Raw genomic sequence first — 27,724 nt, 5'->3', positions numbered from 1 at the left:
TATATATATATATATATATATATAACAATTAAAATGAATAAATTTATATAATTATAAATATTTTATTCCAATAAAATATGAAATAAATTTTTTATTAATAATAATAGCATTATATAAGAATCATTTCTCCATTCATTTTTCAACAAAAATAATCTAAGCAAAGACCAAACCGGCACATCTGCTTCCAACCCAACCCAACCCGCTAAGGTACCCAAACCAGCCACTATAAATCCCAAGAACAAACGCGCTGTTTCTTCAGTGAGGGGCGGCTCTATTACGTAGTAGAAACCCTAACCCTAGCGTCGGTCTCGACGGACACGGAGAGAAAGCAGAAGGGTAAAGCTAAGAACAAATGGTATCCGGATCTGCAATCAGCAAGCGGCACATCGTGGTGGATGCGCGCCACCACATGCTCGGTCGCCTTGCTTCTATAATTGCGAAAGAGCTCCTCAATGGACAGCACATCGTGGTCGTCCGCTGCGAGGAGATTTGCATGTCAGGAGGACTCGTTAGGCAGAAGATGAAGTTTTTGCGATTCCTCCGCAAGCGCATGAACACTAAGCCTTCGCATGGACCGATCCACTTCCGCGCCCCAGCTAAGATCCTATGGCGCACTATCCGCGGGTGAATCTCACACTTGTTTTTCTGTTCCATTTTGTTGAATTCATTATTTTTTCTTTTTGGTTTCTTGCGTGGAAAAAATAATTTTTTTTTCGTTTTGTGTAGGATGATTCCGCATAAGACTAAGAGAGGAGCTGCAGCTTTGGCGAGGCTCAAGGCCTACGAAGGTATACCTCCGCCTTATGACAAGAAGAAGCGGATGGTGATCCCTGATGCACTGAAGTGAGATATTCAGATGAAGTTGTTTGTTTTCTATGCTATAATTGATTTGTTGATGTTAAAATTAACCTGGGGAGCTTTTTTCTGTGATAATGGTTGCTCGTAGGGTTTTGAGGCTCCAAGCAGGTCACAAGTACTGCCTTTTGGGTAAGCTTTCTAGTGAAGTCGGATGGGGCTACTATGATACCATCAAGGTGAGATTAAATACCTTATATTTGAAGTTCTTTTTTAATTTTGGCTTTTGATATATTGATTGCATAATGATTGTTTTTTTTTTTAGATTTACATACATATCACTTTATTTCATGCTATTTACATATTTAACATCTCAAATTTTAATATTACATTCCTACCACTCATATAAAATTTTAATATCAAATATATCACTCATATATTTCATTCTTATCACCCATACCACCCTATAAACTTTAATATTTCATTCAATGCATCCATATTTGTTCTATCTGTGGCAGTCATGTAACATTAAAGTTTTAGGTGTTAGATATATAAATAACATGAAATAAAGTAGTATGTATGTAAATCCCTCTTTTTTACGTTAGCTATTTTCGTTATGCTATAATCATACTTGTAGCCTTAGGAATATTTGTCTCCCGCCTGCCTGCTTTGGTTCTATATCCACATTTGCAATAACATCTTTGAAATTAACTTATATCATCATGTCTACCTATTTCTCATGATTTCCAATAATTGTAACATATTGCTTATGTTCTTTGGACCCTCTAGTTTAAAGTCCAAAACTTTATTCTTTTATCTCCACTTCTCAATGCGTATTGTGTATCATCCAAAGAATTTATTTCACTTCATTTTGATATCTTGTTTACAATTATATTATTTCACTCTCTGCATTACAAATATTTAGTTTAAATTAGAAAATATTGTGATCACATGCATAATTTAAGCATGTAAAAAAACAAACTATCTTTTAGGTAAGAGGATTAAAAATGATAACAAGTAAATGAATTCAAAACTTATTGGACGTTTTACATGGACTCAGCAGCAACTGGTTATAGCAGTGGAAAGTTGTATTGATTTAATTTTTAATATTATGAAAGTTGCGAACCAAACATAGCCAACGCATTTGTTAAGTTTTACTAGTGTGCAATGTGTGGTGCGAAATAATCATATACGTGAAAAGGTTGGAGTAGCTCCAGGGGAAGATAAGATTAGAGAGAGTCGCCTTAGATGGTTTTTCACTTAAAACAACAACATTCTGATGACCCGGTTAGGAAAATAGATGTATTAGATTTGACTTATGTTAAGAAAGGTAGAGGTAGGCCTAAAAAGACTTGGTTAGAAAATATTAGAAATGACCTTTTTTTATTAGATTTAAATGAGAATTTAATTTTTAATAGGGCACAATGGAGAAAAATGATTCGTGTAGCATACCAACATAGTGAGATAAATGCTTATTGTTGTTGTGTTGATGATGATGATGCTAGTTTTCTTAATGGATTTTACCTTATTAGTGTATTTTTGCAACTTCACATGCGCTTGTGGTTTTCCCTCTGAAATCTCAAGGTTTTGTGGTGATTATTACTTTGACAAACTCTGTTTAAAATTGATTTAGATGGTCAGGACTTATATAATGAATAATAAAGATGCAGTAGAAAGTTGCTTGATATAAATAATTTAAAAGAATAAAGAAAAAATGTAGATTTACATTTCTTCAAAGAAACTTGACTAATTTTTGTATTTACAGTTTATCATAGGAATGAATGAGAATTTGTTAAACTGAGCTTAAATATTTTGAATTCAGCTTATGATGATATTTAAAAATTCCTCAAATGGCTAAACAATGGTCCAAATTTTAATCTAGGATTTTTTAATGCACAACTAAGAGATGCACAAAAAAACAAGCACATAAGGTCAACTTTGTAATTTGCAAACTTCTAACTTAGGAAATTAATTATCCCTTAGTTGAATACTAGGTGATTATATGTAATCTGAATCATATTCTTTCATTTTATTAATATACGGAATTTTGGTTACATGAGGTAAACAGTAAAATCCAAGAGATTAGGAAAGGGTGTTCTTGTTATCTTGTATTTCTTTTAAAAATCTTTTGGAGTAGCTCGAGCTTTACTCTTTGCCATCTTCATTTTCTCTGTCTAGAGCCTTGTCATCACTTACAAGATAATCTAAGGAGGATATTTGGTTTATTGGTTTTGAGTTATTTCATATTGGTAAATGGGGATTTATCTTTCCAAACTGTACCGATTCAGATCGGCCTGATTCACAACAGGTGAAATTTCCCAATTGATGCACATTTTAGTTATATTTTATATTTGATATCTTTATATTTTCTTATACATTTGATATTATGAAAGACTCTTATCTGGACATGACTTTCAGTGTCTACTTTGGCTTACTGATCCCAGCATTTTGAACTTGTTTGCTTCTAGTAACTGAGATTTCTCTTGGATGTTTATTTGCACTCTGCAACTATAGAACTCCTACTCAATCTAAGTCATTTTCTTTATTCTTTGAAGTAGAAGCTGTTCTTCTTTTTAGTGGTTCAACTTCCCTCTTAATGATTGTTGAAAACTACGGTATAAAATCTGAATAAAATGCCATATTTCACTTAGAGGAGCTCAAAGATTTAGGCTTCATTTGGAAAGTTTTTTTTACTGTTTTTTTAAACAGCTTTTAGTAAAAAAAATTTTAAACTAGAAAATTTTGTATTATCAAGCAGCTTTAAGCTTCATTTGGGATGGCTTTCTTACTGCTTTTTAAAACAGCTTTCAAGTAAAAATTTTCTATTTTTTAAACTAAAAAACTGCTTTAAGAAATAGTAAGAAAGCCGTCCCAAACGAAGCTTTAGAAAGCAATAAGAAAGCCATCCCAAACGAAGTCTTGGAGAAGTGCTTGTAGGCTTTTAATAAAATCTCTAGTTGTATAAATCACATATGATTCAAGCTTAACACATTAATGCTGAACATATTTTTGATTAAAATTTAGTAATTTACTTCTAATCATTGTAGAATAAATTTTCCTATGTATTGAAATTAGGAGTTGGAAGAGAAGAGGAAGCAGCGGGCAAAGGTTGCATACGAGAGGAAGAAGCAGTTGGGAAAGCTGCGGCTCAAGGCTGAGAAAACAGCTGAAGAGAAACTCGGTTCTGAACTTGAAATCCTAGCCCCAATCAAGTATTGAATAGAGTTCTTTCTACTGGATTCCAGTTTTGTCAGTTATGTTAAATGAAACTTTGTTTATTGAACCATTCCATATCCTTAGCTTCTTTAATGAGCGTCTGTACCTGCGTTTGTTTTCTGTTTGAGCTCAACAAATTTTATCTATTTTTAGATCAAACAATTAGAATTTTCCTTATCGAACCATTCTAATGAAGGTTCTCACATTCTTTTGCGTTATGTTTGGTTTGGTTTTTCATGGTTGTGAGAGGGAGAAATTATTCTGTGCCTACACCAAATGGAGAGAATTGCGCTTTTGCGAAAGGTCAGTAAATATTCAATAATGAATGCGTTTTTACTACCATTTTTTTGACATTTTGTAAAAGCGCAATAAATATTTAATTATTTAATAAATATTAAATATTTGTTGTCTTTTTACTGTCTTTTTGCAAAAGCACCTAAAAAATGTAATAAAAGTGCAGCAAATTTGAGGGATGCTTCATTGGACTTATATGATAATAGGGAAAATGGCAGGCCTATCATTCAAATATTTTCTATTTATGTGTCTCTGTGCACTGTCAACTCGTTGAGAATTTAGCATGATATAAAAATGTATGTTTAGATTTTTTTGGTATGTTGTTGGTTGTATGAGAAAAGTATTATGTGCGTAGCCTAGATGAAGCTTTGCCTTTAGATTCCAATGAAATCAAGCTGCGTGGCTTATACGACTATTTATTCTGTGCGGACGTCAAATTTTGTTCGGAGATCAATCAAAATACATCACAGCACTCTTGCGCTCGATACCGCAGCTCGGCACCATTGACGTGGGACATTCTAGTTGATCTCCTTATGACGTTCTGTCTGATTTCCGCACAGAATAATTTATCGGCATGTACACACCCGTATACAAAATATAGGGTGTGTATAAGCCAAGTGGCTTGATTTCATTGGAATCCACGCAAGAGCTACACACAATAATTTCTCGTAATTATTGTAAATGAAGGTAGTTGGCGGTTAGTTTTGTAAATTTATAATTTTCGAATTACATAGTATTTTTTGTTGTATTATATGCTGTATTAAAAAAATAAATATATATAATTATTGTAGAGATGGTTAAATTCTCTTCATATGTTGCTTATTTATATCCCATCCTATTTAAAAAAAAAAAAAAAAAACAATTGAATTTGTCATTTGCTTATAGCTTAAAAACTTTTGTAGCAATGTGTTGAATCTCATTAATTAAATTTGAATTTAAATTCAAGCTCATGTATTGTACGAGTTTGAGCTCAAACTTAACGTGACTCAGCTCGTTGAGCTGGCTTGATTAATATTGATTATAACATTGATGGTTATATTAGTTTAATTTTGGGGTTCAAAATAATATATCAAATCTCAAAAGAAGTCAATCTCGATCATTTTTATTGAGCTTGAATCTCATATTTTTCACTCGTGTTAGCTCAAGCTCATTATAAATTAAACGAACTTAGCTCGATTAAGCATGAACTAGACTAGACTAGATTACACTACTAACTTCAAAACATATGGAAAATGATATGCAGGCTTCTATGGGTAAAATAACTATAGTTTATTGTGCTGTAATTTTCAAGGTACATTTAATTTTATAAAATAATAAGGACTTGCATGCTATTAATTTAATATTTGATTTTATTATAATACTCAACAATTTTGAAATGGTCGAAATTAAGAAATTATTGAAATTAAAAAAATATATATTTGTGGGTCAAATTTGAAATTCAAGGCTTGATTTAATTAATTCGGCATTTCCCACAAGTTTGTGATTTTAACTATTTTTATTTTTGCTTTTGTTTTTTATTCAAATTTTGCTTTAGCAAAATCAATTAAAACATTATATTAATTTGTTTAAATATTAAATCAATAAAGATCAACATGAAAATTATTCATTATTATCATGCCAAAATTATAAATTTTAATTAGAATAATTGATATTGTTTTTAATGTATTTTATTTAAGCTAATATAATTAAGTTAATGGTAAAGATTAATTAAATTTTATTTCTTATTTAAAACTTAAGAACCATCATATGGGCTATAGTTTATGCTTTATATTCTTTTTGGGTACTTAAAGACTTTATTTGCCCCTTCCTATTATGTTAGTTTTTTTTTTTTCTTAGTAATCTAAAATATATTTAGCTGATTATTTTTCTTATTATCCAAAATTTTATATTTTTATCATCGTTCGGAGTCTAGCTAGAATGCGCCATGTCAACAGTACTGAGCCACAATACTGAGTAGTACTAAGGCGCAGTACCGAGAATTACGGAGCTATGTACCCATCAGGAGATGACGTAGACATTTTGGTTGATCTCGGCGCTCTACGTCAGTATAGAATAATTTCCCAAAAAAGCGAGGTTATATTGACCCTTAAATTTTTTTTAGTATATTTATCCAATAAAATAGTTAATGTGCATATTCTATAATTTCAAATGTAATGATAAATAAAATAAAAAAAGAGTCATATATTCCCACCTAAAGATAACTTAATTTTAATTAAAAATTTAAAATGACATCTTAGTCGCATCAATCCTCATGTTACCAACCCATATAAACGTATCTTCGTATCTCAGCCGTCCAATCTATTTTAAACAGCTAAGATTTTCCTCATTAAAACCTCAATTTTCTCCCGACCGCATTCTAAAGTAATTAAACGGAGGAGATTTCGCTATGTAATATCTGTACTTGCATAGGATCCAGCTGGGCAGGAAACAGCGAAACTTTTTTCTAAACTCTTAAAAACCCTCCCTTTTTTAAGAAGCACCGAAGTCTCTTCTCCTTCTTCCTCGCTTCGCCTCTTCTTCTTCTCTCCGTGCCGCTCTTGCTCCGAGAGCTGTTGCGGTATCTCCGAAGGGGAGCCCAGGTCCGCGTCGCCATTGCCGTTGTGAGGGTGAGACTCTTCTCACCGCATTTTTCTTCGATCTGATGTTATTTTAGAAGCTGGTTTGAATCGTTTGCCCCATTCACCCTTTCAAGTGTTGCGTTTCGTCTCCGAGCTACGTTCGTCTTTTTTGTTGTGTTTTAGCTCTTATCCGTCGATCTTGATCTTTGGATGGTAGTCCAAAAGTCCGTTTTTCTTCCCTTGTTGACGTATATGGTAGCTGGCTTTTGGGCGATGTGTTTGGGTTTCCGGCTTGTGTTAGTAAATTTTTTTATCGATTGGTTAGGGATTCGTTAGGTTGTTTAACCCCTTGGATTATCTGTGCTTGTTCAGGGGTTTAGGGTTTATCTTTACTTCCTAGGCCTACAGTTTGATATTAGGGTTTATTCATTTTTCGAGCTTTTTCATAAGTATGATATTGTGGGATTTGAGATTCTATATTGTTTATGCCAGGTTTTATGTTCTGGCGCAAGATCTCCAATGCCGAGTTAGGTTCTGATGTCATTTTTAATTCAAGTGCTTATGCTTTTTAAAGTTTTTGTTGTTTTGTACGTAGAAGTGCTTTTATTGCGATAAAGGACTTATATTGGAGTCTTTAATGTCATAATTTTTTTTAATTGACAGCGTAATGATATGTGACTGTGTGTCGGTTTAATTGCAGCTGATGGATTCACAGTTTCATTTTATGTGATTTTCTTTTATGCTGATTTGACTTTAGATGAGTGATTGACGAAATCAAGTGTTTGTAGTTTTTTGTCCCGTTTCAGTTTAGGGATCATGTAATGAAGGCTTAATTTTCCATCCTGCCTGATATATTGAAGTATCTTAAATGTTTTTGAGATACGTTTGCATGGTAGAATCTGATGACGTAGTTATTACTTTGAAATACTTTGAAATAAAAATAGGAAGATCTTGTATAGCTTATTTTAGTTTTTCTTTTGCTAAATAGCACAAAGGTTTCTTTTGTTTTGCTTCTATGATTTTAATACTTGACGGCAAGAACATTAATGTTTAGATTAGCCAATCAAAATTAGTTAGTTTCTAATACTCGAAGACAAGGTCATTCATGTTTAGTTTAGCTGAACAAAATTTTTTTCCTACTTTTTCTTTTTTAATTTCTACACAACCTTACAACTAGATAAATAAGATGGAGATCCTCACCATGTTATATGGGTTTGTTGATTTGCAGTCCAATTATGCCGCTTACAAACTATCTTTCCGCTCACCAAATTTTCTTTGCTTGCTGCTGCCAGAGATGACCTTAGTAAACAACACAATAGCTTTCTTATTCCAGTCACATTAGATGTAATACTAGATCTTTTGATCCATGTGATGCAGTTTTTTCATTTTTTCTTTGGCCTTTTTAATTGTTCTTTAATTGGTAATTCTACCTGCTGTAGTGTAAATCTCAAGTTCTCTCTTTAGATATTGTAGTGCAAATCATTTTTGTTTGATAAAGTTGTAGCTGGATTGCTTTTGACAATTACTCTATTTCCTTACTACGAATGTTTTATTGATGCCTTGCTGTTGGTGTCGTTGTTGCTATTCTTTTCTGCTAGTGAACAAGCTACTGTCAAGCAAAAGGATGTTTGTAGCAAACTTGCTGATCACGTTGGTTAGAATGTGGAAAAAACAATGAAGGGAAATTTATATACGACAAGAGGGAAAAAAATGATGACTGGCGTATAGATCAACCTATTAGCTAACAGAAAATCTACTAGGATCTACTGACTAGAATACTTGGCGGTTTGATGAAGGGTTTAATTGCACAATTAAGAATCAAATAAGTTAGAATTTAAAGAAAGTTTAGGTTCAAATTTTTTTGTTTCATTCTTATCTTATTAAAATTTCATCATTAGAATTTGAGATTTTAATGCGTCATCTATAAAAAACATCAAACATTTGCACCATTCTCATGGTAATCAAGTTAGTATGTGCATTTTCCGGTTCAAGGAATAAAACGAAATAGGCAAAAGACGGTGGCTGCGGTTGATTTGACGATCTATCGTGGTGGAGAGAACTCTTCTGTTGTGTTCAAATTGCATTTCCTGTGGCGGCATAGCAGCACCCTCTCATTCCATCGTTGTAGAGCGATCCAAATGCACAACTTCAAACTCATATTCATGGGATGGTGACGAGCCTTCAATGAGCGGGAATGATCCCTCTTAAATATTCTCTTACTTTTTTTTTTCTTTTTTTGTATGTAATGTAGATTGACCTTTTTTTGACTCGTGTGATTCTTTAAATTACTTGTGCTCTTCAACTAATGTTTGCTAAAAGGTCTAATCTAACAATTATACTAATAGATACCAAAATGAACAATCCTAAATAACTTTTTGCCATTTTAGATTGTATGATTTATTTCATTCCTCCTCCACTTGCATCTTTGAAGAATATTAAGAGTCGCACCTTGTCCTTGTCCTCTATCATTGCTACACTCTTGCCGTCATTTGCTCACCCTTTTTGAATTTGGGATGGCATAGAGGAGGACTAGCTCTCATACCATTTTTTTTTTTAGCTCTCATACCATTTTATCATGGCCCAAATTCAATTATAGGGTTTGAAACTGAATTGAGTTGCATTGACATTGCTTCAATCGCTTGAGAATTCAAGTTCAATGAGCCAACTCGGTCTGAGAAATTGGGTAGCAAATGCCAAATAGTCACCTCGACTAAATAGAACTCCAACACCGTGCACTTTGATGCCAACCTTTTGACAAAGCTTGTAGCCACTCAAGCTTCACTATCTAAGTATAGAGCATGCTCCAAGATGCATCAATAATGTTTAAGGACAAGCTTGGCATCATACATTGCATAACAAGTAAATATAGCTTATTAAACATGTTAAACATTTTTTATAAGACATTTTTTTAATTTAATGCCAAGGTAAAGTAGAAGGAACCTCTTTGTAGAAAGTTTTAGATACATGAAGACAAATTGCTGTGAAATCAACATGAGAAGTGTATTTTATTTAACTAAGAAGTTCGCTCAACAAGCACCACTTAGATGCCAAACTAATCAACAAATCTCTGCACGGCAGCTACCTTCTCACCTTACCATACCCTTGATAACATCTGTTTTTTGCATGTGAAAGAACTGGGAGGGATCAGGGATATACTCCGTGGGAAATAGCTTGTAATAAAACAGACAACATGATCAAGGAGTTAGTCCATAAACAACTTAATATAATCAATAAAAATAGAACAATACTAATCATGCATTCCATCCATTCTGTAATATATCGAATATTAAGTTTCTGACAAGTTATTCATGTGGAAATAGCTACTTTTTAAGAATTAATTAGGCAATAAACCCCAGCACGAATGACATCTAATGAGTTAGAATCGTCCCCACCACAAGGTGTAGATAGAAAGCGCTGAAGAAGAACTCATTAGGCTCCCCTCGCAAGTTGTTGCCTCCAATGAATAGAATCCATTACTCATGCTTTATTCCAATATCTCCTTATAGCTATGGCATCTTTAGCTCCCATGGAGGCAAGTTGTTGCTGCACCAGGTCGCTTCTTATAATAAGTCATCAAAGGAAGGTGATCACACGCCGACCACAAAGGACGACACTACTAAGCTACTTGACATATGGAATAGGTCACTCCATTGGCAACTATGAAGTCTTTAAAGTCAAGACATTAATTGGATACCACTTCTCGACAATGAGTACAACCACTCTAGTGAGTGCTACTATTGAGTAACGTAGGTCAACTACCCATAACATGGGTATGAAAGATCTTACTACCCAACCAACAGGAAATTATGCATGTGTATCCATTAGAAATTTAGAATACTTGGCAAACTACTTAGCCTAAAATTAGTTCAAATAAGGGTCTAACTACAAATTAAGCATCAATTAATTATGAAATTAAGGTTCTTACAAGTGGATTGAATATGTGCTAGCAAGGGTAGAACATACATTTATTAGGTAGGAAAATATTGGAGTATGAAGGAAAATGTTTAGACATAATATTGTATTAGTAGAAGTTGTTCAAAATGATTTGCAATTAATATGTTTAATACTCAGGCATCCCTCACCATCAATGAATATAAAATGAGAATTCATAAAGCGCACTCTGAATGGTTAGGATAAAGCTAATGATGATGTAAACGTTAGGATCAATAAAAAAAAAGTTGTACAGATTAAAAATCTAACCCTATTATAGCATACTAAAAATAGTTTAGGCTTATTTATACATTTCCATGGTTGCATTCTTTGTGTTAGAATGCGTCTCTGATGGTTGTCTGGATGTCTATTTGCTCAAGGACATTGAAAATATTGTTGCATGGTGGAAAACAACATCAAATTTCTTGAGAAAACAATCGAAATAAACATTTACGTTGAAATGATTTTGAACCTGCTGATCTTTAATGTCCATTCTGGAAGTACTTACTCAGTTTCTCCATTTATTTATTCTTATGATTTTTCAAAGTATAATACAGTTAATTAGTCATTAAACTGAGTTTCTCTTGATGAACTTGCCATTTGAGCCTGTTTTCAACTTTTTTTTCCAACAGTCAGTCTGCTGGCTGATTTGCTATAAATTTCAAACTCCTATTTTGTCTGGTTATTTGTGCAAGGATGCAGGTGCTCTGTGCCTTTTGTTTCATGCAAGCGCTTCTCTTTCCCTTAACGAGTATCATTGTTTTTCATTTTTTTCTTTTTTCTGTTTGAAGTTCCTTTATTTCATTGTCAACAATGTTTAGCTTCCATATAAATAATGAATTATTTCATAGCCTTAATATCTGCTTTTATTTTCATTCTATATAGAAAGAAACATCTTAATGTCCTTCTGCTAATGTGTCTGTTTCTTTTATATATTTCAGAGCATAAAACTTTGTATGCTAGAGCCCACTATTTAGTAAATCCTTATTTATGAGGTTTTTTCCCTTAATGAATCTTCTTTTATGAGACTACATAAATTAACTCTCTCTAGATCCACATTGGTGGGAGTTTCATACTTTGTGCATTTTTTTTCTTTGAAGTTTGAATTGTTTCATAATTATATGGTTGTGTTTGTGGTAATGCTAGATGAAGACATCATATTGTTTCGTTTGCTATATTATGGTCCTGAATTTGGTAAATTTTCTTGTTCTTTGTAACCATGCAAAATACATGTGCTTGAATAGTTTAATTGGATCTTTGTGCAGGTGTGATTAACAGGATTTGCAGAAAGAAACAATAAACATACTAGTAATTAAATTTCAACTTAACATCTCTACATGTGTGCATTTTTATTTATGTAGTGCTTTTAATTATCCCTGTTAGCATTTCTTTTATGGGTATGTTTTTAGGCTCGTTGAACTACAAGACTCGACCTTATTGGTAAGTTAGATCTACTTCTAGATGAGGTGATGGCTCAATTCAAATCGCTCAATTAGTTGCCCGAAGTTTGATTTTTTTTTTTTAAATAATTAAAATTTGGTTAGACCCATAATTTAGTTGGATTTTGTTATATTTCAACATTGATTTTACACACCAAAAAGCTTTTTACATTGGCTTATTTCTTTTAGTTATCTAATGTTTGCAGCTTTTTTCTTCCCTATTGATATCTTTCCTGTCATACATATACAAATTTGAGTTCTATCTTACTCTTCTTAAATTTCTTCTAGTGTATATGATTGGTTCTCTTCTCGTAACATCATCATTGTCAAGATTGTACTTCCACTAGTTTTGTTGATAATAATGATAGATATGACCCTAGCCATTCAATTGTGATGTGAGGTATGGCCACTGATCTGACATAAATAAAGCCATCATAGTTGGACTTATTTATGTTTAGGCCTTTAATTAGTGTGACAATGGGTTTTCGATTTGTAGATGCCTTCTATAAGGATTATAGATAAAGTTAGCATACCTTGTAAGCATAAAAAGAAACTATTACAACCATTTATGAGGTTGCAAAGGTAAAATATGTTCATCCATATTTTGAGGTATTATGCTACTTCCCTTATGTTTAGTAAATTAGAATGACATAAGAATGATTTTATTTTATTTTTCATATTTAAGCTTAAGAGTGATGCTTTATATTTTTAATTTAACATGGATTGGTGCCTTTGAAGTGTATTTGACAAGTGGTGAAAAAAAATTTATATACTTGCAATTAGGCATCAATTTCATTAGGATATAATTAAAGCTTCAAGCAAAAAATCATACGATAAAGAGAAAACGAACTCAAGACACATAAGTTTATGTTCGTAGATGAGATTTATCTGTCCATGGCTACGTAGAGATTGAAGTATTTTGTAAACTTTAAAAGTAGTATATGAACATCTTGCCCATTATAACAAAATTAGAGGGAATGACAAATACCATTATGTCCATGACAATAGTTGAGAGAGAACAAGACGTTGCAAAGATTAGAGCTGGATATGGAGAAAGTCCAAATGAGAAAGTTCTCCCAGCCTTGATGAGACCTTCTCTTGCTAGAATTGGAAATAGTAGCACCTCTTCCTCGAATTCCCCCTTTCCCAAATACTCTATCCTTTTTTTGTCTCCAATGACTCCACCTCACTCTCTCTCTTCCTTTGTTTTCTTTGTTTGCTTCTTGTTATGTTATATTGTAGTGCCAAACTCTTATATCCAAGATTCTATTTATATTATAGTGACAAGGAATTATTTGGAGACAAAATTAATTTCAAGCTCTTTAAAAGTCAACAAACGATCCTATAATCTTTACAAAAGATGATCATTTCTTTGAAGATATCAATCCAATATTTGCAACGAATAGCATGGTTTAAAGATGTTGAAATTGAGGATTGAGATGTTTTATCTTAAACATCGTCATATTAAGTTCGATCATCATCATAAATCACAAAAATCATGTAAGAAGGAAAAAAACCTGACTTGAATATTAATCTATAATGAGTATAAAAATAAATTCAACATAAGAACTCACTAAAAACTTGAAATACACCTTGGATCATGATACACATTGTAATAGGGGTGTCAAAATGGGTCCGTAGGTCAGGTTCAGGGGTCGAACTCTGATTGACCCGGGTTTAAATGGGTTGACCCTAACCCGACCCGCACCGATTACCAGGTTGACCCGACACTACCCAACCCACTATTTTTTGAATTTTGTTAAATGGTTGGGTTCATGACATCAGACGTCGTGGTGAAGCGTGAAGGCTGATTAGGCAAGGCATGGGGTGACCATGCCGAGGCACCCGTGACAGGCTAGGGCTTAGCATATGCGAGTTAGGCGAGGAGCTTGATGGGTTGGGCGAAACTCGTGTGGGCGTGTCGCATGAGTGGCTGGCCTGCCTGGCTCTGCTGGCCGCGTGATGGCACTGCGGCGTGGTCACGTGGTGAAGGCGGACAGGGGGAGGGCTAGGCAGTTGGGGTTGCTGGGCGCGTGATGTGCGGATGCTAGATTGGGCGAGATCAACTCCCCACGGGTGTGTGACGTGCATACGTGGCATGAAAAGCTGGCTAGCGAACTCAAACTAGGGTCAACTTTGGGTTGCCGGGTTAACCCGAACCCGACCCGATTTAGAAACATGTCATATTTTTGGACCCGAACCCGACCCATTTGATAAACGGGTTGATCCAAATCCGAAATTTTTCGGGTCGTGTCAAATATTGACACCCCTACATTGTAATCATGAATCATCTCATTCATAATCACAACCTACTCATTTACAAACAATTATCTCACTCTCTATTGCTCGACTCTTGCAATTCTAACATGAAATTTTAAATCATGCTATAAGTTATGTTAGTTATATTGTAGATTTTTTTTTTTAACTTGTATTATGTATTAATACGAGGTGTTACATCAAAAACCTCGAGACATGTCTCAGGTAGAAAAAACTATAAACCTCACTTGACCATAAAGGGTAAGCCTTAAGGTGGTTTTTATACTCTTTATGGTGAGGAGCGCATCAAACGCCTTTTTAAATCATGATAAATAGGAATCTTATTCATATTTATATTGATTGGAGAAAGTTTTGGTTACATAATTTAAATTAATCGCCCACTTGGACAAATTTTTAATGTATCAACTTTGTAGTCAACAACCAAATATTTCTTTACGCTATACCTCTTATTAATCATTTTTTTAGGCGGATTGAGTTTTTAGGAAGCCTTAATTGTTCTTCAATTTCAAGTACTCAATGAATGTTTTATACCAAATTAGTGTAGACATCTGTCATGTCAATTTATATGCCAACCCATCAAGTCTTTAAAATTAAGAAAAATGTGTAACCTTGGGTTTTTGCTCGTCAAATTAAGATTATTCCAGCCATGGTTGTAAAAATCGGATCGGACAACGAACCAGACAAAGCAGAGATTCACGGTTCGACCGGTCCAACCGGGGTTGGATCGGATGACGTAATAAATAATAATATTATTAAAAATTTAATAAATTAGCTTCATCTCTATGTCCATTTAACATCCTATGATTCATATGCCACTATTTTGGCTTTCATTAAGCATATGTAACAACTCAAAACAAATTAATAATACTACAACAAAATCAATAAAATATAAACTAATAAGTAAACATATAATACAAACGAATGCATACCTCAGTTCAATGATGAGTACCAGCAATTCATAGTTGAAACCATAGTTCTTTGCCGCAGCTGCAAGATATCGACCGAGACGTGGTTGAAATCTCATTTGTGTATTAACACCCTGCAAAAAATATCCAAATAAAACTTTAGGCATTTATGCTCTGCATCAAAGCCCTATATTGAAAATGAAAGTCGAAACAACATGATCATAAAGGCAAGTAAATGAGTAATTTAACATGATTCATCTGAAAGCTTAAAGGCAATAATGAGTTCAAAGGAAAGAAAAAATAACTTTCATTTATTTATGCTTTGCATCAAACCCTATATCGAGAATGAAAATAGAAACAACGTGATCAGCCTTCGTCACATTTTAATTTTTTTTTGGTCAGATCTAACAATCTATAATCTATTCAGCAGAAAACCAAAGATTTGATAAGAATAAAAGATTTTAGGGTTTAAAAAAACTTACATCCATGGTTAATACGAGGAGAAAAAGTAAGGATGACGCCTCAGACGACCAGGATGATGTCGTTGTCGAGTTCGCGAACGACTTTGATGATTATGTTGGAGACGGGCTGCTAGAGACGAACGGGACACAAGGAGCAAGCGAAATGAATTGCAGTCTAGAGGGAATTGAAAGTTATTAGGTTTTTTTTCTTTTCTGCGTTTACTCATTAGCCGCTGGATCTAAATAAACGACTCACATCTGCCTTTTTTTTAGCCGGACGGTTCGTTAAAATCAGCGCCAGTTCCCGGTTTGATCGGCCAGTTGGATGGTTTTTGTCCGATTCGATTCGAAGTCGGTTATAAGGGATAATAAAACCGACCTGCCAGCCGGTTCACGGTTGAACCGGCCGGTCCAGTCCAGTTTTTAAAACCATGATTCCAGCCCTTCGAGCTATGATTCTGAGATTAATTGGGTACAAGTATGGTGCAAGCTAGAAATTAGGAAGACCACAATTTTTGCAAGCATATTACAAGATTTCCTAAGAAGTAAGAAAATACTCAAAAAGGTAGTCCTAAAGACAAATATGAGTTGATTTTTATAAGAGGAAAAAAACAAACTCACCAAAATTAAAAACCAAAATATTTCGACCCCCATTTACCTACATCAATTCTCCCCTGGTTGAGAATCCTCATCTCCTGATGAGATTACTTGAGTATGTTCCTAACGAGACGAAGGTGCCGCATCAAGCTCTTGAGTCATAGCTGTATATTTTTTTCTGAATCATCTCTCTTTCTTGCCTAAATTGGGCTTGCAAAAATTTTTTAATCTTCTCGAATTTCTTCGTACACAAGTATATTTGATATTGAATTTTATACAACTCATTTTGTAGGGGATTTGTAGAATTTCCTTGCGATGGAATCCCTTCTACAGTTGCCATCTTCACATCCTGAATAGGTGGTTGATTTTTAAATTTGACAGGGTCAAATTTTCTTTGGGACTCATTCGAATCTTGACATGAGGCTTCTGAAGGATGATTGTATGGACTATACATTTAGACTCAAAACATATGAAAACTTACAATAACCAAAAACTTAATAACTCTCATGACACCAAGACTCAAATGACAGCACGACTCATAAACTTAGGATTTACCAACCTAGGCTCTGATACCAAATTGATGCAAGCAAGAAATCAGGAAGACCCCAAATTTTGCAAGCATATTACAAGATTTCCTAAGAAGTAAGAAAATACTAAAAAAATACACCGTTTATAGAATAAAAGGTCGTTTACAACTTTAAATCGAAAGACACATCATAACTTTGACAACTTGAAATGAAAATTACAAACTTATATAATAAAAACCTAATCTTGCATTTCATTCGTCGAGAAGAAAGATACAGGCGGTGTCAAACTTGAGGAGAGAAGAAAGAGGTTAGAAGCCGAGACGAAGGAGAGGACAAGCTCGCAAGCTTTTCTAGAAGAAGAAGAGAAGAATGGAACAAGCTCGTAAGCTTTTCCAAAGAGAGAAGAAACCCTCGGGTTTTTAGCTTCCAAAAATACCACATAATCTCTCCATAAACTCTCTTTTTTTAATTCACAAAACACTTCATATATATTGGGGAAAAGGGTGCCGCCAAACAGCCACCATAACCACTAATTAAACCTATTAAATTATGGGAAATAGAAGGCCAAAAGGCTTTCCAGAAACAACACTCAAAGAGCCACATAGAAAATCGAAAAAGGCAGCTAGGGGAACCAGAACAGGCAACCAGACAGGGAAAAACATGCAGGTAAAGGGAACAGAACAGGAAGTCAAGGGGGAAGGAATGGGCTCATGAATCAGAACAGGCAGCCAAAAAAGGGGAGGAATTAGTCATGGGAAGAGGAGCCAACAAGGGGAAACCGAAGGGCCTCAGAGAAAGAAAAAGGGGGAAGAACCCCCCCCGTTCCTACATCAAAGTCATGCCCACTTTTACACTAATTTAGCATTACAAGTAGGGTCCATTATTAGAGGGGTCTAGAAAGTTCTCTGCTATTAATGTTCCTTATACATTATATCTCTTAGTTCTAATGCTATGAAATTGGGGTTCTTATGATGTTTATCCCTCGATTTTCAATTTCTTTAACAAGTTAGAAAACTTTGATAGCTACCGAGGACGAAGCTTTTGAAGATTTTGCAAATCAAGTTGAAAAAGAGAGAGGATAACCAGTTCACCAACTTAAGTTTGATTTCAATAAAGATGGTTGTTTGAGTTGGGGTGACAATTTGTTGCCAATCTTCCTCACTAACAAGCGAAAGGATTGTTATGTATGGTGGTCTCCCATTCAATAATAATAGTGTTTTCTAACAAGCCCAATTATGCTAGCCTTTTATAATTTTTTGAAATAAAATAATACTAGTAATTGCTCCTTATTTAAAAATTTCAACTCTTATGGTGGGTTGTTCACCATCAAAATTAAGCTTTTCATTACAAAGTAAAATACTCAAAGATAATTTCAACCCTTATGATGGGCATTTTGGCTATTGGTAAGTAATACCAAGGTTCTTAACATCCCATGTCCATGCTGACAAAAGATGAAGAAATCATGATATATTATTTGTGCTTGTCATCATTAATCCACTATCCACTTTGAGCCAATAGCAAAATATCTTTCTTTCCCTAATCCAAATCACTCTTGGCCTGTACCAATAAGAAGCCATCATAAGAAATCATCATAGAGCTTATAAACTAGCTTTAATCTAAAATTTTTTCTTGAAATCCAGAGGAATCGGGAGGAATAATTAACTATGGAGCTTTGCGCCCATGCAATACCTCTAACTAGAAATATAAAGTCTTCTATAATGGTGAAATCTTAATATTTTGTCTAATCCATTATGCCTCCTGAAAGTCAAAATTTAAACACTCTTATATAATAGTTGGGTGAGAATTTTTTTGAGTTGACGTGATTGTATTATGTGAACAATTAGAGTGATATACATTGAAGATAAGGTAATTGAAATAATTTTTTGGATATGGAAATAAAAAAAAATTGCGAAGAATTTGTTTAATTCCTCAGTCAACACTAATTAGGAATGAGTATAATATAAAGATTCATGTAGTAAATACCAAATAGTTGGGATATGATTGACTAATGATTATGATATTCTATTTGTTTTTCTTAAAAAGAAATGCTTCAGTTATATTTCGTATTAAATCTTAATGATTCCTCGGCCATTGGTATCAGATATACTTATGGTGGTTATGAATTCTTTTGTTACATGTATTTTTTAAAATCTTGCTTTTATTGCAATGATGAACTTGGAACAGAAAAACCATTTCATATATTTTTAGGGTTTTATTTTCTTGTTGATACTGATTATCTTGTTTAATTGCAGATATGGCATTGCCAGCTGCAGCTCAACCAAGTCCGCAAGTGGTAAATTACACATTTTGATTTGTCTCAACACAGAAGCTGCTACATGATTAAGAGTCATGAATTTTTTTGATTGATAATTATTTAAAAAAATGCTTATGCAGGTTGGGGGTGCCTTTGTTCAACAATATTATTTTGTTCTTCATAAATCTCCTGATCAGGTACATAGATTTTATCAGGATTCAAGCATCTTGAGTCGTCCGGATTCAAATGGGATGATGACATCGGTGACAACAATGCAAGTATGAATGTTCCTTTATTTTCTCCTTATTAGTTTGTTTGTTAGGAGTATATGTTTCTACACACACACATGCTTTGCAATATGATAATGGCAAAAATGATGCTTAATGGATAACAAGTACTTATTTTAGTTATGAATTTATTTAGAAGTTGTGAGTTCTTACATTAAACGAAGTAGAGCCGTACTCTTTTCTTTATTTTCTTTGAAGTTGTACATAGATTTTTCGATGAATGCTTATTCTGCTTTCGTTTGCACTGGAGCAGGACATCAACGACAAGGTTTTGTCAATGGATTTCAGTGACTATACTGCAGAGATAGAGTCTGCAGACTCTCAGGCATCATACAAGGATGGTGTACTGGTTGTTGTGACTGGTTCCTTGACAGGAAGGGATAATGTCAGGCGCAAATTTATCCAGTCATTTTTCCTAGCTCCACAGGAGAAAGGTGGTTATGTTGTCCTAAATGATATTTTTAGATTCGTGGACCCAAGCCAAGCAAGGGGTGCGAATCAAGTTATAGTTAATGGGGCAAATGGTGATTCAGCAGAAGCTTTGACCCCCGAACTAGGTATCACTCATGCGCTAATTGCCTTTTTATTTCAGCCCCTTTTTTCTATGCAAATATTTTACTCGTATCATTCTGTTCTCTCTTCTTTTTTTTTTTTTTTTTTTTTTTTTTTTTTTTTTTTTTTTTTTTTTTTTTTTTTTTTTTTGAGAATTTATGTATGTTTATTCTATTGTTTTGCTAGAGCCAACCTTGGTTCAGGAGCCTCAAGTGGCCACTTCAGTTGAACTCGAAACTTTGCACGCTGTGGAAGATATTGATAATGGTGAGGAAGTTATTAAACCTGTGGAACATGATCCTCCAGAAGCATCAATTGTGGTTGCTGCAGATCCAGAGGTCCATGTGGGTCAATCTGATGACCAACCAGTTTCTGAAGTTGCTGTTTCTGTCTCTCAAGAGGATGAGCCTAAGAAGTCTTATGCATCCATTGTGAGTAAATGAAACAGTTGCTATGTGAATACATTTTGAATATGAAAGGGAATGATCGTCTTATATAACGGGAATGATTTTCTACAGCTTCACATGTATTGCTAGAATGATTTTTATTTTAATTATAATTTACAAGTCAGAAACAGTACACATTGTGGAAATGATTCTGAAACCTACTCCATTGTGTTAAATGGTCTACAGGTCAAGGTTTACAAGGTCAGCAAATCATCAACGCTGAATTCTACTGTTTCTAAACCAAAAGTTTCCTTGCCAAAAGCAGCTCCAAAAGTTGACGCAGTAAACCCTGACAAACACCCTACTCCTTCCTCGAAGCCTTCCATTACATCTGAAACCACAGTTAGTACTGTTGACAATGTTCCTGAAAACAATTCAAATGATGGTAATGCTTATAACCATAATTCTTAGACTCCACGTTTTTCAGAATATTGCCACTATTCTCTTTTTGTTTTTGTTTTCACTTTCTTTTTGTTACTAGCAGTTGAGGGACATTCCATATATATTAGAAATTTACCCTTGAGCACAACACCTGAAGAGGTTGAGGTGGAGTTTAAGAAATTTGGACCAATCAGACCTGGTGGTGTCCAAGTTAGAAACCACAAGGTTTGCTCTTTTTTTTGTTGTTGCAATATGCAATGATTTCAGCTCAGTTGATATATCTTTTCATGGTATCTGTCTTTCAGGTGGAACGGTTTTGTTTTGGCTTTGTTGAGTTTGAATCGTTGGATTCCATGCAAGCGGCAATCAAGGTAATCAACTTATTCCCTCGCAATTTTTCTTAGGATTTCAGTAAGTTTGGTTTTGGCCTTTGCTGATTGTTCATTGCATGAGTCACGTTGAAGCTCTCTATTCAAATTTGGAATAATGTAATGCTTATATTTCGATTATTTCATGTTATTCTGTCGTTTGCATCTTAATCATGCAAAATATTTTGATACTGCTGGAAAATCTGAAGAAAAGTGAAGCGTTCTCTTGGTTTCCCAAAGCTCCTAAAGACTGCCTCTCTCGGCTGGATTTTTCTCCAGCCTTCACTGTTTTTTATCTTATACCTTTCCTATTTATGTTACTTGTCAATTTGTACTTATTATTTGAATTCTTGTTCCATGGTGAGTGAACTTCCATTTCTAAACTCTTGTTGAAAACAGATACTTTGTTACTGATAAGTTATTATTTGACCTTTATGGGCAGCATTGGAATCTAAGCACATACTGATGTGTAGTTTGGGGCATTGAAATTTGCTGTTTCGACCCGTTTATTCAACATTATGGGCTATAAGAAATCTCAGTTTTTTTACCACGACAATAATTGATATTTATTAAAAAAAAAATGTGTGGCATTTTTCCTTGGTTGGATGCAGGGTCCAAATGTTGGACATTAAAAAATTCATTGTTATCAAAATTTTATGTGGTAGAAATAAGAATATTAAGATTGGTGTGTGACAATCTGAAGGATAAATTTAAGATTAAGTTGTAGGGACTAATGGAGTCACTTCTATTGAATTGAAAATTCGGTGATTTGGACTTATATATATATATATATATATATATATATATATATATGGAAAATATACTTATTTAATGAGTAGATAAAATTAGTGTCAGAGAATTAATTTACCAAACTTTACGTTAGTTGAAGTTCAAAGGATTTGCTAAGTTGAAGAATTGGTTTAAAACATCGAACCACACTAATGTTTGGGTAAGGCTAATGATGACAGTAATGATTGATTTGATGTCTTTTTCTTAAATGCTACTGTCACAGTTTTTCAAAACCTTGTTGGTTTTCCTATATGCTGCTGGCAACTTTATTTTGGTTGGATCTATGTGCTAATTAACTAAGGTTGTCATTATGAATAATGCTTTAGTTTTTATTTATTTAATTTATTTGCTTGTTTCTGAATATGCTTACATGCTGAAAGAATGATGCAGATAGCCATTGGTGCATCAAAAATAGTACTGCTAATAATATTTGTATTATGGCTACAATTTTTCAGTCTTCTCCCATCACTATTGGAGGTCGTCAAGCTTTCGTTGAGGAGAAGAGGACTACAACACGAGGCAAGTCTATACGACCTTACAATTTCTTTGTGTACTGTACTATGGAAGTGATTGTCTTCATTGCTTTTGTTGTTTCTTTTTTGGCGAAGTAATTGGCCTATAATCCCTGCTGCAGTTGGCTTAAGAAAGTGTCGCGACAGCCTTCATTTAATTTGCAACTAACTGTAAAAGATTGTCACACTTTCCTTTTTTCGTAATTATTTTGCTAATGCCGCTTACTTTTCTTGTTATTATATGCTAGAAATGTCATACTTCAGTTTGTTTCTTCTTGAAGTTTGTTCTACCTGCAACCTTGTAGGCGCATTCTAATTTTTGCATTGTGTTTTAACCTTACAGTTAAACTGTTGGTTAAACTTATTTATAAGTTGTTTGGAGATTAGATAGTCGGAGAACAAAAATTGTTAGTAGTGTGATAGGAAATTACTTGATGATCTCGAGTATTTCCTATCAATCTTCGAAAAACAGCGAGCTTCTTCACAAAAATCCGCACAAAACCATGAAAGCAGTATATAATTTGTATTATTTGATGAAATAGAAGCGGAAAATAACAAGATACAATTGATTCTCAATTCGAGAGGAGGATCGATCTCACTCAAATCTCTAGATGCCACTAGAGCTCAAAAGAAAACCTAAATCTAAGTGATCTCACATTTCAGCCAAATTCAAGATGCCATAACCATAGGAAAACAAATTATTTAATGCATACAATTCAAAATGAAATTTCTAAACAGTCCCTACATTCAAAATTCCCTCCCAAATCCCTCCAAAATCATTCCTAAATTGCTCAATTTGAGCGTTTGGATCGCCCGATCTAGGCAGGAGGCGGAGATCCCACCTTTGTTGCACTGGGCCGGTCCCGTGCGGACCGGTTGGACCAGTCCAATGGACCGGTCTAACATAGTGTCATGTGGTCATCGTTCCTCTTATGATAGGTCATAGTTTATATTGTGTGTTCTGAAACTCCTTATGCCTCCACTTACTGTTAACATTTGCTGCTCTTGCTATGCATTTGAATGTTACCTTTCTTATTAGTTCAGACATTTTACCTTCATAACAAGGAGCAATAGCTTATAAACCACTTAAACACCAAATTTTTCTTTGTCTATGTCAGTCTCTAAATCCTGTGATGGACCTGAATGAAATTGTCACTAGTAACAAAATTCTATTAATGTTAACATGCCTTGTATTGATTTTAAATTCTCAGTGGTGAACGGCGTAGTTACCAATGGTGGGAGGGGGAGGTATCTAGCAGGAAGAGGAGGCTACCGGAATGATAATTTCAGAGGTCGGGGAGGCTATGGAGGCAACCAGGGCTATGGCAGACCTGAATTTCGCAACAGAAGTGAGTATTCGGGTCGCGGCCGTGGCGGTCTTGGCCGTCCGATCAATGGCTTTCAGCAGAGGCCCTTCCAGAATGGAAATGGCAGGATATTCCGTCCTGCCATAGCAAATCAAACTGCTGTTTCAGCTTAACAGGTAATTATTATTAGAGAGACTTATCCATTCTATGTGGACTGGAAATGACAATGGCTTAATTCTTTGTCCTCTTTTAGTCTTTGGAGAGCAATATACTCTTTTAGTGAGGTTAGCTGTTGAAGTTTGTGGTTCAGAAATCCGTCATTTTTGCCTGGTACAAGAATTTATGTCATTGTTTATGAAAAAAAAAAGAAAAAAAACTCAGTTTAGGTTGGTTTTGCTTTTTCTTTTTTGTTTTCCAGCATTTGTTACTAAATCATCTTTGTAAATTTATTGATTACAAATCATGTTTTTTTTTTCTTTTGAGGGAGAGATTGATATAATATACTAGACATAAGTTGTGAAGGATTATTTATATGATGAAAATTTTAATGAGAGGTTATTGGTAGTCTGCTTGGTAGTTTTATATAGAATAGATGAGACAAGTAAATGAGGTGTACAACATAAGCTTTTGATGTTCATGTCGGGTATGAGCATTAGTGTTGATGTTGATAATGGAAGTTAGCTTTGTTAGCAGGGACATTAGCGGACATTGATATTGATGGCATGCATCAAACTTGTTAGAGGTGTTTTGGGGTTGATGATGTTAGTGTGAAAGGAATTCGTCGATCTTATTGAAAATGTTGTAGTTCATGTTAATAATGATTTTTTGGCGTGCACTAACATTGTTGGTGTTGATGTGTATTGACATTGATGTTGAAAATAAGCATTTGACTTATCGGTAATGATGTGCGGTGATGTTAGTCTCCATTATTTGCATTGACGTGTAGATGACATGCATCGACGTTGTATGATATTTGACCAATAGTGGTCCAAGTGGCGACTTAGGCAAAGCCATGTATAGGCTTCACTCCTAACTCTTGCTCCTAGCTCTAAATATGCATTGATGTTTATATATTTGAGTGTCCTTTTGGTTATCTTAGTGATACTTTTCAAAATTTTCATAGGATTCTTATGATTATAAAATATTCTTTAAACATTTAAGTTTTTAATGATATTAGAATTTTAATATTTTTTATTCTTTGAAATTTTCTCCTCAAAATATTTTAATGATATTAGAACTTGTTTTTGCAAAATGTTAATAATCAAAACAAATCAAATGTTATTTATTTAGGCGCGTCTTTCAATGCATTATTTCTTTTAGATGAAGCATCAATATAATACAATTTGGATAATTTCACATATTTTTAATTGGAAAAATTGTTTTTATGGTTTCCTGATGGATTTTCTATTGGATTGTGCTTGATGGCACAAAATGCCTCATAATTTTCTGTTATTCCCCGAGCTTTATATGTTAACATAATATGCATCTGCATGCATAAGAAAATTTAAATGTGTTATGTTAAGAGTCAAATTCTCATCTAAATTGAATAAATAAATTTCAATTTTAATATGTTATAACAAAGATTTTTTAGGCTATCTTTATTTTTCTAAACATAAGTCAAATCTAATACATATATTTTCCTAATTGGGTTATCAAAATGTTGTTATTTTATGAGATAAAATCATCTAAGGTTACTCTCTCTGATCTTATCTTTCATTGGAATTACTCCTACATTTTCATATATATACTCATTTTGTATCATCTCTAAGAGTAAAGTCACTCATCCACCTGAGCATCCTCATCTTTGCATGCTCATCTTTGCAACACTTAACAACATTATGCTTCTCTTTTAATGGGCAACATTTTGCACCATAAAGCATTGTAGGTCTAAATCTTATAGAAATTTTCCTTAAGTTTGAGGACTTTTATATCACATAACATGTAATAATTCAAACATGCGAAATAATTTTTTCTTAAAAAATATGAAAATATTCTGGAGTGTGACAAAACAAGCTCGATGCATTCTTCCACTTCAACCATTCAACTTGAATTCTACTAATAATATCTCCATCTATTTCACCATCAATCTAAACAATAGACCCAATATTTCAAAATACAAACTAGCTTTGAACAATGCTCAATCACATGAAAACATTTTTCAATTAATGTTAGAATGACATTAAAACATATCTAATCTCATTCCTGAAAACTTTGGCAAATTTATATTATCACTAACTTCAGCGCCAGAGACGAAAATATAACATTGAAGCTTATACCTCTATCAAATAATTTTTGAACAAAAATCGCCATAGAACAAAGCACAAAAAAATAGGTCCAATTTAATACCTTAATATGTTTATTCAAATTCTACTAGTTTTTTAATTTGAAGACGAAAAAATATTGGGCATATAAACTCTCATTTTTCTATAAATGTAGCTCACTTTAGTTTGTTGTTTGGTAGCTTTGATTATCAATTAAGAGTTGTGATGTGTATGAATTTGATTTAAGTGACCCAAATTAGAGGTGTCAATTCGGGTCAACGTGTCGGATTCGGATCGAACCTGACTTGAGATAGGTAAAAACGGGTTGACCCGACACTTATAGCTAAAGGGGTTTGAATTTCTAACCCGGACTTGACTGACAGGAGTTGCCGGGTTGATCTGACCCGACCTGCAAACCCGCGAGTGCAATTGTTGAATGCTGAGTCACGTCATCACGCATAGGGCTTGCCGGTGGAGTCGGATTTAGGCGGGGTTTAACCAAGGATTCATGCTGATCGGCAGAGTCGGCGAACAACATAGTCAGAGTGAGGAAGGCTTGACCAGTTTACCTGAGCCGACGGAGCTCCAGCATGAGACTCGAGAGGCAAGAGCATCAGGACTGCTAGGCAGGGCCGCACCCGCAGGAGCTCACACCTAGCAAAACTCGATTAGGTCGTGTGGGATCCAAGTTAAACGGTTCGTTGTTGGGTCAACCCGATTCTGATCTGTTTTTCAAACGAGTTAATTCGAACCAAAATTTTTTCTGATCAGATCCAAGTTGTGCACCCCTAAACCAAATGTCTCAAAAAAAATGTATATTTTACTATAAATGATGAAGTATGTGGGGACCATAACGGATTTTGTCTTCGTTGACACGTGGCTGTCATCCACTTTATTTAGATATATGATGTATGGGATGCGATGACGTTATTTGTGGGCCCTTGTCTTCCTAGGCCGGTCCTGTCGGCGAGCAACACGTGTAAATCTTCTATCAAGTTGGCGCCGCGATTTTGCTGTTGCGGGCCGCAAAGGCACGTGACATTGTTGACACGTGGCGATTTATCATCCATTGTACAAAGACCCAGCAAGTGGGAGTGTGCTGTGGGGCCCGCAACAAGTTGGTCTGTCTGCCTCATTAAAAAAGGAGGGCCTAAAATTTCTTTATTTATTTTTAATTAGAAAAAGGAAATGTAATCTATTTTTCTAAAATTAATTTTATTTTACAAATTGATCCCTTACAAGAGTATATTTTTGTATAAATTTAGAAAAAGAATTATCTTATTTACATTATGGATGAAAGAGGGTAAATTTTTTATTCACAAGAGTATATTTTTTTTAATTAAGAGTGAAATTTGTAATATTTATTTTGGTAAAATAAAAGAAAAAAAATGTGTTATTCAACATATTATGCATATTATTATTATTATATGTAAAAAAAAAATATTTCTTTAATTTGTTACATTTTATTTTTATTGAGTACTTACATGAATCACTTTTAGTGACCACATTATTGGTTAAAAAATGAATTTAAGATTTTTAATTTTCTTTTTGTTAGATGAAATTTGTAT

At 34.0% G+C, this 27,724-nt stretch overlaps 2 protein-coding genes across 5 annotated transcripts; both read left to right on the top strand.

Moving 5' to 3' along the window:
- The first annotated feature begins 352 nt into the window (after positions 1-352).
- Positions 353-4,229, top strand: LOC110102743 (60S ribosomal protein L13a-4). Its single transcript, XM_020831201.2, has 4 exons — positions 353-624; positions 727-843; positions 947-1,034; positions 3,871-4,229. The coding sequence occupies exons 1-4, from the start codon at positions 353-355 to the stop codon at positions 4,012-4,014; spliced, it is 621 nt and encodes a 206-aa protein (XP_020686860.1). The 3' UTR covers positions 4,015-4,229.
- Positions 4,230-6,783: 2,554 nt separating this feature from the next.
- Positions 6,784-24,369, top strand: LOC110102725 (ras GTPase-activating protein-binding protein 2). Of its 4 annotated transcripts, XM_020831182.2 has the most exons (11): positions 6,784-6,911; positions 12,059-12,101; positions 19,252-19,292; positions 19,394-19,531; positions 19,794-20,097; positions 20,279-20,523; positions 20,725-20,923; positions 21,023-21,144; positions 21,225-21,290; positions 22,532-22,595; positions 23,800-24,369. In XM_020831182.2, the coding sequence occupies exons 3-11, from the start codon at positions 19,254-19,256 to the stop codon at positions 24,066-24,068; spliced, it is 1,446 nt and encodes a 481-aa protein (XP_020686841.1). In that variant the 5' UTR covers positions 6,784-6,911; positions 12,059-12,101; positions 19,252-19,253; the 3' UTR covers positions 24,069-24,369. The 4 variants fall into 4 exon arrangements, with proteins under 4 accessions (XP_020686841.1, XP_020686842.1, XP_028556459.1 ...); XM_020831183.2 differs by lacking the exon at positions 12,059-12,101 and having other exon boundaries at positions 6,787-6,911; XM_028700626.1 differs by lacking the exons at positions 6,784-6,911; positions 12,059-12,101 and adding an exon at positions 7,356-7,394.
- Positions 24,370-27,724: the final 3,355 nt, after the last annotated feature.

The sequence above is a fragment of the Dendrobium catenatum genome, unplaced genomic scaffold (genome assembly GCF_001605985.2).
Source record: "Dendrobium catenatum unplaced genomic scaffold, ASM160598v2 fragScaff_scaffold_1557, whole genome shotgun sequence".
NCBI lineage: Eukaryota > Viridiplantae > Streptophyta > Magnoliopsida > Asparagales > Orchidaceae > Dendrobium > Dendrobium catenatum.
This window is presented reverse-complemented; position numbering and strand designations above follow the sequence as displayed.